General features: G+C 40.9%; 1 protein-coding gene across 1 annotated transcript in view; it reads left to right on the plus strand.

Annotated features, from left to right (window-relative positions):
* Positions 1 to 363: 363 nt before the first annotated feature.
* The window catches only part of BLMH (bleomycin hydrolase), a 305,030-nt gene continuing 290,988 nt past the window's right edge, over positions 364 to 14,405 (plus strand). Inside the window, exons 1-4 of the mRNA XM_069226259.1 lie at positions 364 to 469; positions 4,819 to 5,016; positions 10,666 to 10,775; positions 11,250 to 11,391. Of these exons, the coding sequence (XP_069082360.1) occupies positions 460 to 469; positions 4,819 to 5,016; positions 10,666 to 10,775; positions 11,250 to 11,391 (460 nt within the window). The 5' untranslated portion in view covers positions 364 to 459. The remainder of the gene's footprint in view (positions 470 to 4,818; positions 5,017 to 10,665; positions 10,776 to 11,249; positions 11,392 to 14,405) is intronic.

Raw genomic sequence — 14,405 nt, forward strand, 5'->3', positions numbered from 1 at the left:
AAGAGGGCACACGCGATATATTATTTTTATTATGCTTTGTTTCTGTGTCTCTCTCCCCCCCCCCCATGTCATTATCCTGTACCCAATCGCTATACAACGGCTTTACCCACTCGAAGATGGCCGCTAAGTCTGGCGTGATTGCCTTGTTCAGAATCAAACAATCGATTCCAAGCCTTTCATAACAGGACCGCCTGCTCAGTTTCGAGATAGTACGTCTATTTCAAAGACAGCCACTAACCCCCTGTAGGAATATCAACTATCCCTTTTGCAAGATATTTGCATCCCAATACAAAATGTCTCCAATGGCCTATTCGGAAGATGTGGGAGTCACACAAGTCCCTCGTCTCTGTCTGTAGCCCGGAACCGGCGCGAGTAGAGAGATTTCTCTTTTCCGGTCAGTCATTCTGCAGTGTTTGCTGTGTCGCCGGCTGGGAATAGAAAGGAAAAGAGGAGAGAGTCATGGAGTCAGGTGAGGGAGGTGGTTCGGGGTGTGATGAAAAGTGGGAGCAGAGGTAGAGAGTGAGCCGATTGATTGACAGGGTAGAGAGAGGGCTTAGACGTAGGGGTTCCTTGAGCTTTGTGTTAAGGGAAACTGATGACGCCTTCAGTACTGACAGGTTAACTAGGAACACCAAAATTCATGTCCTGTGGCGTTTAGGCGCTCCTCCTCACACAAAGGGAGCCGACGAAGTTTCAGTTTTGTATTTTATTTATAGCCAGTTCCCCAGGCTTCTGTGGGTGAGGGGATGCTATGATTTTCTGGTGGGACCCGGGAGCCTCCTACACTGGGGACGTTCTGTGTTTTTACCATGAAGGGGGCTTGCAAGTGGCCCCCACATAGACACTTGCCTAAGGCAGAAAGGTCTTGTGCACCGCCTACTCCCTAGTTTGAGTGGGCTTGTGATTCGCATGGAGTATCCTAGCTACGGTGTGACCAATGTTCTCAATAATCAATACTCAAAATCAATAACCATTAAGCAAATCATAAACAGCAGTTAGTAGCAACACACCCTGACCTTTCAGTCATGAATAACAACAACTCAATATACGTTTTAGTAATTTTATTTCCCTATTAGTTACAATACTAAGTTGATTATTTCGAGCTTTATTCAACTCAAATCAAGATTAGTTCATTAGCAACCACCAATAACATAACCCAATCAAAACTTGTGGCAGAATACATTCTAAAGCATTAGCATAAGTCAACATATGAATCAAAGGTGAATACGTCAATATGAGTAGCAGAGTTCAGCAAATCAATCCATCAATCATTTGTCTCTGTAGTTGTCAGTATCCTAAAATAGGAACCTCATCTAACCCAGATTAGCATTAGCATGTGGGACTTCATGTGAAAACAGCTTAGAACATGAATTTGGAAACATCTATCTAAGAGAAAATTATTAGACAGCGCAGTCGGTACCTAGAAAGAAAAGGCACAAAAAGGTAATTCAGTCACATTGTCATAGCTACCTATCCATGGTATGGATCAGCAACAGAGTCAGTCTTCATCTTCAGGTCATCAATCAATCAGCATAACATCGGGCTCTCAAAAGCATGAGCCCAATGACAGAATCCTGAATCTCTTCTACCTTGCATCAATTTAGAATAGGGTCTCTCTCCTACATTCTATCTCCATCCATCTCAAGTTTTCTCCATCTGAAGTTTTCTCCCACCTGTCACAAAGTTATATCGAAGTCGCCCAGACTATCCCCCAATTCCTAAGTGGTCAATTAATCACAAGATTCTCCTTTAACCAACAACTCTTGTGTTTTAAATCTATGAATTCTAGCATTAGAAAGTTCCCATGTAGTTGACTTTTTGATGTCCTCCTCATCCGGCCCGTCAGGTATCAAAAATGTTGCATCTTCTTCTCCAGTCAGTGTCTCTTTTGTTCGAGTCCTGGGAAAGTACACTCTGAATGCTTTACACAGTTTTCTCCTGTCCGTTGGATCATGCAAAGGTTTTCAGCTAAGCAGATTTTTTATTAAACAATGAGCAGTTCACGGTTAGTTCAGGGCGTCAGTGCCTTACATAGAACGTTAATATTCAGCTTCTGCACCAGGCCTGCCAAAACTAGGCCACGGCTTTGGCTAAGTTAAGCTCTACAATATAATGCAAAGCATAAGTTATATCTCTCAATATGACATACTACTACATTATTGTAATACATTTTCAATGTTCCACATGTTAGTTGCTTTTTAATATAATTTATGAATGTTGGTAGTCACTCTCCGAGGGCACAATTTCAAATGTGCACATTATTTTTCTACGTTAATCATCTTCTACATTTTTCATTATTCAGAATACATAAACATTCATTAATAATTTCTAATCGAGATATTTGCGTTTACAAGTGTTATCCCTCTCCCTTTGGCTGACCGGGCTTTAGGTGGGTAAGTTCTTCCATTTAGGTGCATGGGCATTGTCAACCCTCCTCTTAGGTTACTTAGGTTTGTGGTAATTCCTCACTGCCTTAGTAGGGTAATGGGGTTAGTGGTGATTCTGCTTCAGACAAACGGGGTTCGTGAGCGTCATCGCCTTTAAGAGGACGGCCTCTGTGAGGTCTCCTCTGAGGTTGACGACGTTTGTGAGGTCTCCACCTCCTTCCCTCCCTCCCCCTCCCTTTTCAGGCTCATGTGATTACCAGGGCAGAGCTCTTAATCTCAGAGGTGTTCTGGGGACTACTTAGGCTGTGGAGATTTTTGAAGGCATAGGGTTAGGGCCCTCGGGACAAGGGGGATGGATGTGAGGGCACCTGCCTCAGGGTCGTGGGAGGGTTGGGGCGGCCTTCACCCCATCCTTACTTGTGCCAGTTTTTTGCGAGGATTGAAAATTCAAATTATGATTTCTCTTCGATATCGACTGTACCTGTCAATCTCAACACCCTGTTGGACACAATGAAATATCCCATACACTGTACCTGTAGATGGTGCAGTGGCAGCTCGTGATCTTTGAGCGGTGCTGGGACTTACTACTTGCCACTGATTCCAGGGAGCGAACAAATCAAACCAAATTTCTGCTAGAAGGGTTCCGAAATTCTCCACTCCACGGGCAAAAAATGTTTGGAGAAAAAAAAAATGTTGACAACTTGTGCATTATGAAGTACAATTTTCACATAAACTTGCTAAAACCATAGGTTTTAAGAGGGCAATTATCATGTGACTCTTAAACGGGTGTTTGGGTGGCACCCGGTCACTTGTGAACCGCCACAGAATGCAGCAAGGCCTCTGCCCACACCTGCTATTTGTTTCATTTAGCCATGTTCATGACAAAACCGACGGTATTTGTGTGAACACTGTCTGAGCGCAGTTCAGCCATCTCAGCCTTTCGGTGCTCCTGGTGGCAGGTTGAAAACGTTTACCGCATGTTGACCTGATGTTTTTAAACATTTCCCATGGGCCCCTATGTATGTAAAGAATTAAGTGGTCCCATCCCTCTATTTTGTTAGATATACCCTCTCCTACTGATAATTACACACAGTAGGACAGTACCACTATTCTACCATTGATTGTCTACTTACCTTGGCCAATGTAAAAAAAAAAAAAAAACTACCCAAATCAGCCCGACACCACCCCTCCCCCGTATCCTGCCCCCTCCCGAAACTTGTCTTGGGTGTTCCCTTATGACTAGAATTACTTTCAGTATGTCATTGTCAGCATTTTGTCAATGGTGCCCTCTTATGTCTAAATCTATCTCAAATATGCCAGTATGTTGCCATGGGTGCCCACATGAGCAAAGAAAGTTACTCTGAATATGCCATGGACAAAAACAAACTTCAAAGCTTGGCACACGTGCACCTTCTTACTCTCTCAAACTCCTCTTATTCATTTTCCGTATTCATTCTAGCTCCCTCACACTCGGATTTCCTCATTCTCACACACAAACATATACTCGTACATCAACACTCTTTCACCCTTACTACCCGTGACTCCCCTAACTCTCTTTCTTTACTCCTCATTCAGTTTAACTCGCTCACACCCCCTTCGTCACTTACTCTCACTCACTGATTTCCCACTCTTTTTGACTCTCACTGACAAACCACACTCCTTTCACCTTCATTCAATTTGATTAACTCTCAGTCACAGTGAAAGCTAGATTGTTTTTTTAATTTTTTTATTTACCCTGTTTCCTCTATTGGTGACTCCCCTGCCGTAGCAAGGCAGGAATCTAATGCCGAATATACGAATCAACAGGGCAGGAATTCTGCGCTCCAGGCGAGGAGTAACAGTGCCAAAGGGTCAGAATTAACGAGGGGAAGCCCTCTCCTAGGGTTTTCATTGTCTGATAGCACCCTGACAGCCTCATTTTAGCAGAGGTACAGCTCTGCCTGAGCCATTCTAAGGAAGTCTGCTAAATACTATGTATTGTGCTTTTGTGAGGGAACGTTTCTTAAGGATGCCCTCACACCTGTGCAATCTAAACATCCAACTTCAGAATGCCTTGCTTTTGAACAGCACGCTGTAGATTGGTTGTGGCTCAACATCATTTATCCTATTATACGGAGAGGCAGAAACGGCTGACATGCATTTAGACACTGTTGATAAAATAATATAATAGCAGCAACAGATTATAGGCAATATGTAGTGACTCACGGGTGGCAGGGCAACGCCCAATGGTGTCTTCCATCATCTACAGGCTTCTGATATTCCTTCTGCAAACTCATAGAAGTGTCCTATTCAACCCCTTTTATTTACAGCTGTATGGATGTTTTTACAGATACAGTAGCTTTGAACAACATATGCAGTTGCATGTCCATGGTTTAAATGAGGAAGGTTATTTTTCGACAACTTATTTCTAATAGATTGTATCCATCACCAGGTTTAACTTTGGAAAAGACAGCTTTATTTGCCAAAAACCTAAAATCGGAACCTCGGTACGTGCTAGCCCAGAATGTTGCCTCCAGCAATGATCCACTCGAGATGTGTGTCCATAGGCAAACCATCCAGGATACAGTGCATGTGTTCCAGCACGCCATACCTGCCGAGGGCAAGCCCATCACTAATCAGAAAAACTCTGGTAAGAAAGCCACAACTATTGAATGTCAAATATGTTTACAGTGCTTTGCCTTACTGCTTTGTTGTCCGTGTTAAGAAGCAGTTGTCGATATGAAGAAAAGTAATTGAATTGTGGCAGTGTCGCAGCACAACATTTGAACTTGCAGAGAGTATTTGATTTCAGATATTAATAATTTATGCTCACTTTGTTTACTGGGCCTTACCAAAATGGCTGGTGTTAGCAGTTTGGTCCAAGAAAGATGTCTGTATGATTTAGGATACAGTAGCATTTATTGCGCCACAAAAACGTAAAACATTTGCTTCGCAGACCAAACAACATCTCGTTGACGAATCAGATTTTCCATTTATGTATTCTTTTCATCACAACATGCAAAATGTATTCATGCATACCTTCGAGATCTTTCAACATGTTTGCCTTGTCTTCAACTGCTCATCTCACCTTGTCCATTCACCTCTTATTGATTTGAATCTGTTTGGTAGGATAATCTAGATAGTTAAAGAAGCTGTTTTACTTGTGGTGCTGTATACAGAAGTGTATTTTTCTTAGTTATTAGAAAGGTTGATAATTGAATGATAATTTCAAACTTGTAATGTTTTCTCAAAGCTGATACGCAGGACTTTTTTTTTAGCCTCTCTACAGGTAGTTCAATTTAGAGGACTGTTATTGGGAGGGCAATGGTCCCTTTGCTTAGTAAGACAACAAGCGGTGACCCTTCCACTTTTCTATTCTGAATGCCGCAGCCTCTCATGGGATGTACTGTACTTGTCTTTATTCCCGACCCCTTCCACCCGTCTGCATGGGTCAGCCAAATTAATGGATCCGTTGGCCTCTTATACACTTACTGTGATAACACCCAGATCCTGCAATATTTGTATAGTGTATATAGAGTTTATCAGCATCAGTCTGTCAAGGACTAGATGTTGAGAAAAGTGTGACACCTTAATTCTTCTAAAACGAAATTACACAGTTCGGAAAAAGGTAATTGTTTTTGGACCGAACATTATCTAAGGTGTATTCATTACGCTTAAATGTATTCTGCACAGTTATAATAACATTAGGTCAATTATTATATTTGTTGCGCTTTAGTATCAATATTTAGGTTTATTTTTTAAGAGTAGAGTGAGTTTTGGATTGTTTAATTTCAGAAATATACACTTAACCGAGCTCTCACAGACCTGAGATGATCAAATTCTTCATTCAGTGTATGAACACTTCCATATTCATACTCTTTGTGCCTGTTGCTTCAGGATGCAATCAAACAATGGGTCTGACTTAGATATTGGTAGAGGGGTTACTCAGCAGCAGTGCCAGATATCCCTTTCGCCGACATCGAAATCCAATAGGATATAATGGAATTTAAATTTCGGCGGACGGGGCTATCCGTCACTGTTTTGACGAAGTAATCCCTTAGCCAATATCTAAATCTGGCCCTATGCGTTAAGAAATGCGCTTGTAGTACGTTAAATAATACTCTGGAAATCCCAGAATAATGGCAGAAAGTAGCTAGAATGCAAGTAGCGAGTTATGCCTGTCATCATCACCTCTGCAAACGATAGCCAAGTTTTCTGTCCTAAATCACATGTCCAGAAGTAAGTTCCATTTCGTATGCGATACTGACGAGCTTAATTGGTTGAGTGAGCAGGAAATCTGATGCTAGGTTGGTCAATCTTTAAAATGAACATTGTCATTTTTGTAATCTTTTGGTCTTGATCACCACGTCCTCTGGACTGGCAAACACCCCACCTTACAGTGCAGGCTGAACAATAAAAGTTAATTTTGTAACTGTCATTTTATTAATGCATTTTTATGCTGTGTCGTGTAAAGAAGACTAACTGGGCATGTGCTAACTCAGTTTAAATGCGCAATACCTTCTCAAGGCAGCATTGGTTCAATGTTGCTTCAGTCAGTAACAGTGAACCCCTGATGCCCGAAAAACACATTTAAAAGTCTCAAATCTTAACATGACCTTTGGACCTGACATTTTGCATTGTTGGAATTTGATCTGGTTGGCTTTGATTGTGTGTGTGTGTGTTTTTTCTTTTTTTAATTTTAATTAAGTAAAACTCGTCTGGTCGACTTACCTTACATGGACACTCAGCAATAGAAGTACGGTAAGATAGACCAGAACTGGTTATTTAACAGTCTTTCAGAGATGACGTCCTGCGCTCATTGGCCAAACACTACAATAAAGCAAATATAACATTTTTATTTGAATGGGTTAGTGTGTGGATGGCATAAAAATGTCAGGACTTGATGTAGGCCTGAACTATATGCAGAAGAGGTCACATAGTAAACACCACATTTTTCTCACTCTTGATTATATAGGTAACTAGGGCAGAGTCCAAAAAATTGCATAGTTGTGCTGTGATAATTCAACTGCTATTACACTTTCATGTTGGGAAACTGTGGGATGGCCTACCTTTTCGCCCAAGTTGCTTATTGTATAGTTTTGTGGTAATATGTGAAACAAATACGCAACGAAAATTGCACTTGGTTTAGTGATTAATTTGTATTTTAACTCACAAAGGGGATTTTGCGAGAGATATAATGGAGTGGCTGAATTGTTTTTTTTTTCTTTTCGGTGATGCCAAAAAGAATAAATATTTAATGGTGAGTTTTGTGTATATGCCATACCTCACACTCTATACGTAATTGTGTTTTTTTTGTTCTCCGACATTAGGATGCGGATTTGACATTTGTGAAATGTCGTGTTTAGACAGAACCTGAAACGTGTAGAAATGTCACAGGGCCCTCAAAGTTTGTTTTTTCCTTTGATACAATCTACAAACTTGCGATTTGTATGGCCCTTACATCTTTTTTTAGGAACTAAAGGGAAAGTGTTTTAACTGAGGAACATAAAGATGCTTGGTAGTTTTGTTGTGATAAACACAGTTCGTCTCAAAGTGAAACAGTCGCCCAAAAATATTTGTAGTTCTTAAAAAAAATAAAAAAAAGTAAAAAAAAAATTGAGCGTCCTCACTTTGGATCGTATCCAACCCTAAAAAATAACCTTGATAACTATGTGAGCCATTATGCTTAAGGTACTAAATAGCTGAATAATTAATCCATAAAAGACGGTGGCATTAAAGCAAATGCCCTAACTTGAAAAGTAGAGTCAACGTTTGTTTGTGGACAATCCCGCGTTTGGAAAAACTCAAGCTCGCTAGCATCCAGTTCGTGAATGAAGAAGCCATATGCTTGCTTGACACTGTTCGTGAAATCATAGTGCGCCAATGAAATGAGAACGATGTACGTTTCCTAAAACGAAGTTAGTGGAGTAAGACATGAGAAAGAAAGCTGAGAAGAGAAAGTATTGTCATGACTCAGTGGCAGTAATCTTGAACGGCAATGAAGGGGTTCTTAAGTGTACAACCGAGGGCATGAAATGGTTGTCCTTAATGTGTGAGGGAATGTAGTTTACAAAGGGCTGGCCATGGAGAGAAAATGATATTTTAAAATGATTGCATGAGATCAGCAAAGAAACACAGTCTTTCAGAAAGCTTTAATTCTGCAGGCTCAAGGGTAAGCAACAAACATGAAGTAAAGAGAAAGGTAGCTGTGTTGAGAGATGCGAGGCTCTGAAAATTTCACAGGAAACGGAAGAAAGGTGAAAATGAGAACTAGGCAGGAAGTTACAACCTTAGTGCTAGTGAGTGAAACAGCCTGTGGACTGTTGCTTGATGACCTAGCAGTTCTCTGCAGTAATTCTGCAAAGCTGAACCTGTGTGGTTGTGAGAAGGAACTGGCAGCAAAGACTAACCAGCTGGCTTCCAACTTGTGGTCCGGGGACCCCTGGGGTCCGCGACTGGTTAGAAAATGTAAGAATATTAACAGCTTAGGTCCCCAGCTTTCAGTAATGACTCATTGGGGGGGGGTCCCTGGATTCCAATAATGATTCAGTGGGGTCCGCAGGTTGCAGTACTGATAAAGTCGGGGTCCACAGGAGTCAAAAGGTTGGAAACCACTGATATCTCATTGGCAGCCCACGAGTTGCATACTGTATAGATACCAGCTGTGGGTATCATGTCTGTTTGCATGTCTTGTTTGCAGCGGAAATTCTGCTTTTGAGCAAAAGTATTGCCTTGTTCTATCCCAATGCTTTGACGACGTGCCTTAAATATACTGTAAGGATTTTCTACTGACACCAGTGTAGACTCTTACGCCTTCTTGATCGCTGTTTTGTCTGACTTTGCTGGTTGTAATTTTGTGAGGGTTGCAAATAAAACACTTTTCACTTTGAATGAGAAAGATTGCTATTGTTAGTCAATTGGGCTGTTATACAGGCCTGGGATACTTTTGAGACTTTACCTGCGAGTCTTGGAAGTGTTTAAATCTGCCCCTTGCTTACCATTGGTTGGCTTTATTTTCACTAATCTGCTTGCATCTTATTTGATGTCTTCCTCCCAGCTTTTCCATCTTGAGTCTGGCCCTCCCCTGAAGCATAACCTCTTTACCAAATATCTGGCTTCTATCTTGGCACCGGAAACGTTTAGGGAACTTTTTCTTTACTTTTTTTTTTGGTTAAGTACTCCATCAGAGTGCATGTGCACTCCTTCTCTTCCCGGATGCCCATTAGCCGTGCTTCGTGTTTCTCTCTTGTGTACTTCTCTCCTTGCACTCCTTATTGTACTTACCCTCACTGCTTCTCACCACTCCGTGTTGATGTCACTTTAATGTGCTACTTATGCTCCGTACTCTTGCCCCTGCGTTCTCTTCTCTCCATGTGCCCTTCTCCCCTTCCCTATGTTGCTCTTTCCATCATGTACTGCTTTTCCCTCTTTACCCCCACCCTCTCATCCCATTCGCTCCTCTGTAATCTCACTACTCCCGCAGACCTTTTATATTTATTCTTTTACATTTGTGCATGTACACTAAAACATTTTTTTTTTTCTTGCCAGTTAAAGTGGCATCCTCAGTCTTGGATCGGTTAAGTTAGTTAAAGCAAATGGTTTCTTTTTCATTCTGCTGGTGTGCATGCATTCCAACGCCTTTTTAATATATATATATATATATAATTTTTATTTTTTTATTTTTATTTTATTTATTTTTAACAATCCTGCATCGTAAAGAGACATTGGCAAAGCCAGTAGGACCCAAAGGTGCAACATATCAGCTCTGCCAATGCTATTTGCAGCAGTCACTGTTGTATGTAGCATGAGATGGAGCAAACACTGAACAGGAGCTGAATTGGCTGTAGTTGAGGTTAAATGCTGTAAGAAAGTAAAGTGAAAATTGAGAGCCGAAGGCAAATGGTATTGCATGCTACCTCACATGGGTGCTTCATGTGCTCCGAGCGCGTACTACTGGGTAACTGGAAAGTAACGCCAATATTCTAAAAACTGCTTTTTACACAGGGATCTGCAGGGTATTGAGAATCCAAGAAACTCATGAGAAAGTGGGGATGTCATAGTAGAATTTGAGAAGCACTCATACGGACCCAATAAGATGTTTGTGGGTATGTTAAATATTACTGTATACCACTTATTAAATGCAATGTAATGTTTGTATTTGATAGCTATGAAGGGTGGTGGAGTTGAATTGCTGCTGGTACATCTCTTTACTTCATTATGCTAGGCGATGCATTAGACCTAATTATTGTGAAGGGAGCCACTACTTCACTGTGCTGATCTATGTTAATTGTTTTTCTAGGGAGATGCTGGATATTCTCCTGTCTGAATGTCATAAGGCTTCCTTTCATGAAGAAATTCAACATTGAGGAATTTGAGTTCAGCCAGTCCTATCTATTTTTCTGGGATAAGGTATGTATAAGCAGGGAAAGGGGATTGAAATTCTAGCTAGATCAGACCACAGCTTCTCAAGTCTGTAGCTGTACTGAAACCACTCGTCAAAAATACATTTGGGTATTCTCTGATTAATGGCACTTCCTTCCTTCTCCTTTGGAGGCTGATTACACTCGAGTCATTTTGTTGGCTCTCTTAATGAAACAGTTGTGCACCCCGTGTCTTCATTTGATGTATTATTACATGCAACTTGGTTTGTTTTCATGTTTATGGTGCCCTCTTCTTGGTACGCAATATTAGCAACAGGCAGTAGTAAGGACCCTGCTCATTTTACTTTAAGGGAAAATGTTTGGGGGACCAACTACAGTTTTGCTCAGGTTTGGACTGTAGGGAGAATAGTGAGAAGTGTGGACTGTCTCATTGGATAGATGACCAATATATAGTACCCCTTCCCACATTTAATCCTCCTTCTGCTGTCTATTTATATCTTAGGTGGAGCGATGTCACTATTTTCTGAACGCCTTCATTGAGACTGCTCATCAGAAGGAGCCTGTGGATGGTAGGCTGATGCAGTTTCTGCTTTCCAACCCCTCTAACGATGGAGGACAGTGGGACATGCTTGTGAACCTTATTGGTAAGCGCAGTGCTGCATCAAACACTCTGCTGGACAATGATCAACATGCGTGCTCTTGATAGACCAATTCACAGGTCTTGGGCTTATAAGTATTGCTTTGCGCACAATGATATAGGTCATGGCTTGCTTACTGGATTCTGTTCTGGTAGGACAGTAGTCTTTGGAGTAGGCTGTATCTAGGTTCTTTACTGTGTCCTATATTAGATGACCTGGTACTGTATAATTTTTCCTTTGTGGATCTATAGCAGTGTTTCATGTTGTGTTTTTAATAGTGCTTTACTCCAGCAAAAAGTAACCTCAACATGCTGAGATGTGTGGCGTAAAATAGCAGTCTTGGAAAAGAGGCCAGGAAAGTGGAAATTTGGCAATAAGGCAAAACGCACGAGGGACCCTGTTGATGTAGCGTCTTCCTCTAAATGCTAGCACCACGTTGTACTAAGCATTGATGTGCTGTGAACAGTTTGTTCTTGGGCGTCTGACTGGTAAAAGGGTGAAGCAGAAAATACAGATACGCGAAGTAGAATTAACTCTAATGGTGGTAGGCAGGGCACCAAGGGCTGACAATGAGAGGGTGTTGGGATGTAATAACTTTAGCAGGTGCTTTAGCAGGAGTATCCTTTTTGAGAGTTACTAGGGCAGGACAGAGAGAGCCCCTTGGAGTCTGAAAACCGCTTCTTCCTCTCGACTCCACTGTAATTATAGGCAAATGTCTCATGCAGCATCTCCATAATGGTACGTTTGTGTTTAAATTGAAAAGCAAGTATGAGGGGAGGAAGAAATGTAGGGTAGGTTCCTTACTTTCGTGTATGTTCTGGCTTCTGGGAAGATTGGCATTGTGGTAGGGAAGAGACCTCCGTAGGGACCTAAAGGTTTGACTACAGCATGAGTATGAACAACTGTTGTGTTTAATGTACTGTAGTCTATTTTCTTTATTTCTGTGTTTTAATCCAGCCTGTTAGTTTACACCCATATTTTATCCACATGAATTCCTTTTTTGAGGCAGTTTTTCTACAGACTATGTAAAGGTGTAAAGAAAAAAAATATATATATATCCTTTAAAATGCTGTGGTTAGTATGACCAGTGATCGAACACACAGAGGATATATACACCCACTTGAAGAATATGAAGTTAATAATATTCCTGTCTGTGTTTTCTGTTCAAAGTAGACAGAATGTTCATGTGGCTCAACGATTTAGTCTGCTTATTTATTCCCATTTTTTCCATTGGAACCCATTACTGTATCTGGCCAGCATATCCCTTCTAAAAAGAACAACCCTCCTAACTCGTTCCAAAGTTCCTATGGACATGCCTAGGCAGCATGACATAATGCTAGCGAGTTGGGCGGTCCCAGCTCGGCAGTAACTGTCGCTCATGAAAATCGCCCTTGAAGAAATAAAAAAAGTAATGAGGAAACAATCCACTACAGTTGCCGCTGCATATGTTTAAAAGTAGTGCTCTCTGGGATGGCTAAACACTAGAAGAGGCATGACGTGTGCATGCCCTTGGAAAATGGAGCGACTATGGTGCCAGCAAATGGGACGCCTCTGGGCGGGCTGTAGCCCACAAAATAGATACAGCATGTCTCAGTTCCAGACAGTGCATGCACACCGTCTAGAACAGAGACCTAAAAAGGATCTCCAACTTCTAAGCCTTGGCAAGCAATCTCCAACCTTTTAAAGAATCCATCAGTGTGACTCAATGATAGATGTGCTTACCAGACTGCGGTCTAAAGTATGGGCTAGAGCAGCTGTCAATATGTATTAGACACAACAAAATGACTATAAACTGATTACTTTTACTTTGGAAGCAGTGTTAGGGGGTTCATACTAGTGTTGGAAGAGTTGTGAAATTGCTGCCTTCTTCATCCACCTGTTGTGGTCGTATGTACGTATATCATCGTATTAGAAATAGATACTGTTCAATATTAGATAACTCAATAACTTTAACATTCCACTTGACCCATTGATCTAGTGATACTGTAGTTGGGTGTTTCTGTCAAAGGCAATGAATACCCACTAACAGCACCAGTTGGGAAATGGACTTATTTGTTCATAGTAGAAACATTCACTACAGCTCACGTGGGGCGAACAAGCTGATTAGTCTGCCCTTAGTGTGGTGGGCAAAAATGTGAAATATCTATGCAACAGAAAAATGAGTGGCCATAGCGAATGAGAGAATGCACAGATTTGACTGCCATTCTAGACATTTGTTAAAATAGAATACCAGTGTTCTGATCCTTCCTCTTACCTACCATCTGCTTTGCATTCATCTAGCCAATGTCGGTTGTTAGCACACAAAAACCTAGATGAAGGACATGATAATGCTTTGTTATCCTGCTAGATCTGTTGGATTGCAACCAGGATGCATATTTAGCACCTTTTAATTCGTGTTACTTAAACTTTCCACACTTCTTTTGTTGATCCCTTGAATTTGGAGAGTAGTGTGTTCAAGATCTTAAAGTTGTTAAATACAGTTATCAGTCTATGCAGAACATAAAAGGCACTTTTACAGCGGATACTTTTTTAATGTGTTTTTTACAGTACTAAATCTTGTTGACAATTAGAGCCTTGTTTTTGAGTTTGAAAGATGGGAACTTCATCAAAATGTGACAGATATTCTGTCCACGGTATTATAAGTATTGAATTTCTAATACGACAAATGGATTATCCGTCATGTTTGGGACAAAGTATCCTTCCCACCTTAAATGTTTGTTCTGTGCAGGAGGAGTGGTGCCATGGTTTGTTCCACTGTGTCATATAGTTAACTTGGTCAAAATATTTTTTTATAGATGTAAGGTTTTAATTTACCAAATGTAGGTCCTTAAAGACCACCTATCCAGTGTCACAAGTTCAAACTAAAGGTTTTGAGTTAAAGATGTTAATATTTTCAGTCATGGCTATTTGTGTTGTTTAGTAGATCTCCTCTAAAGAAAGTATACTGTATCTTGTGGCATGTAGAGTATTACGTCTGAGATGACATATACAAATCATAAGAGAAGTTAAATAAAATGGTA

The sequence above is a fragment of the Pleurodeles waltl genome, chromosome 3_1 (assembly GCF_031143425.1).
Source record: "Pleurodeles waltl isolate 20211129_DDA chromosome 3_1, aPleWal1.hap1.20221129, whole genome shotgun sequence".
Lineage (NCBI taxonomy): Eukaryota > Metazoa > Chordata > Amphibia > Caudata > Salamandridae > Pleurodeles > Pleurodeles waltl.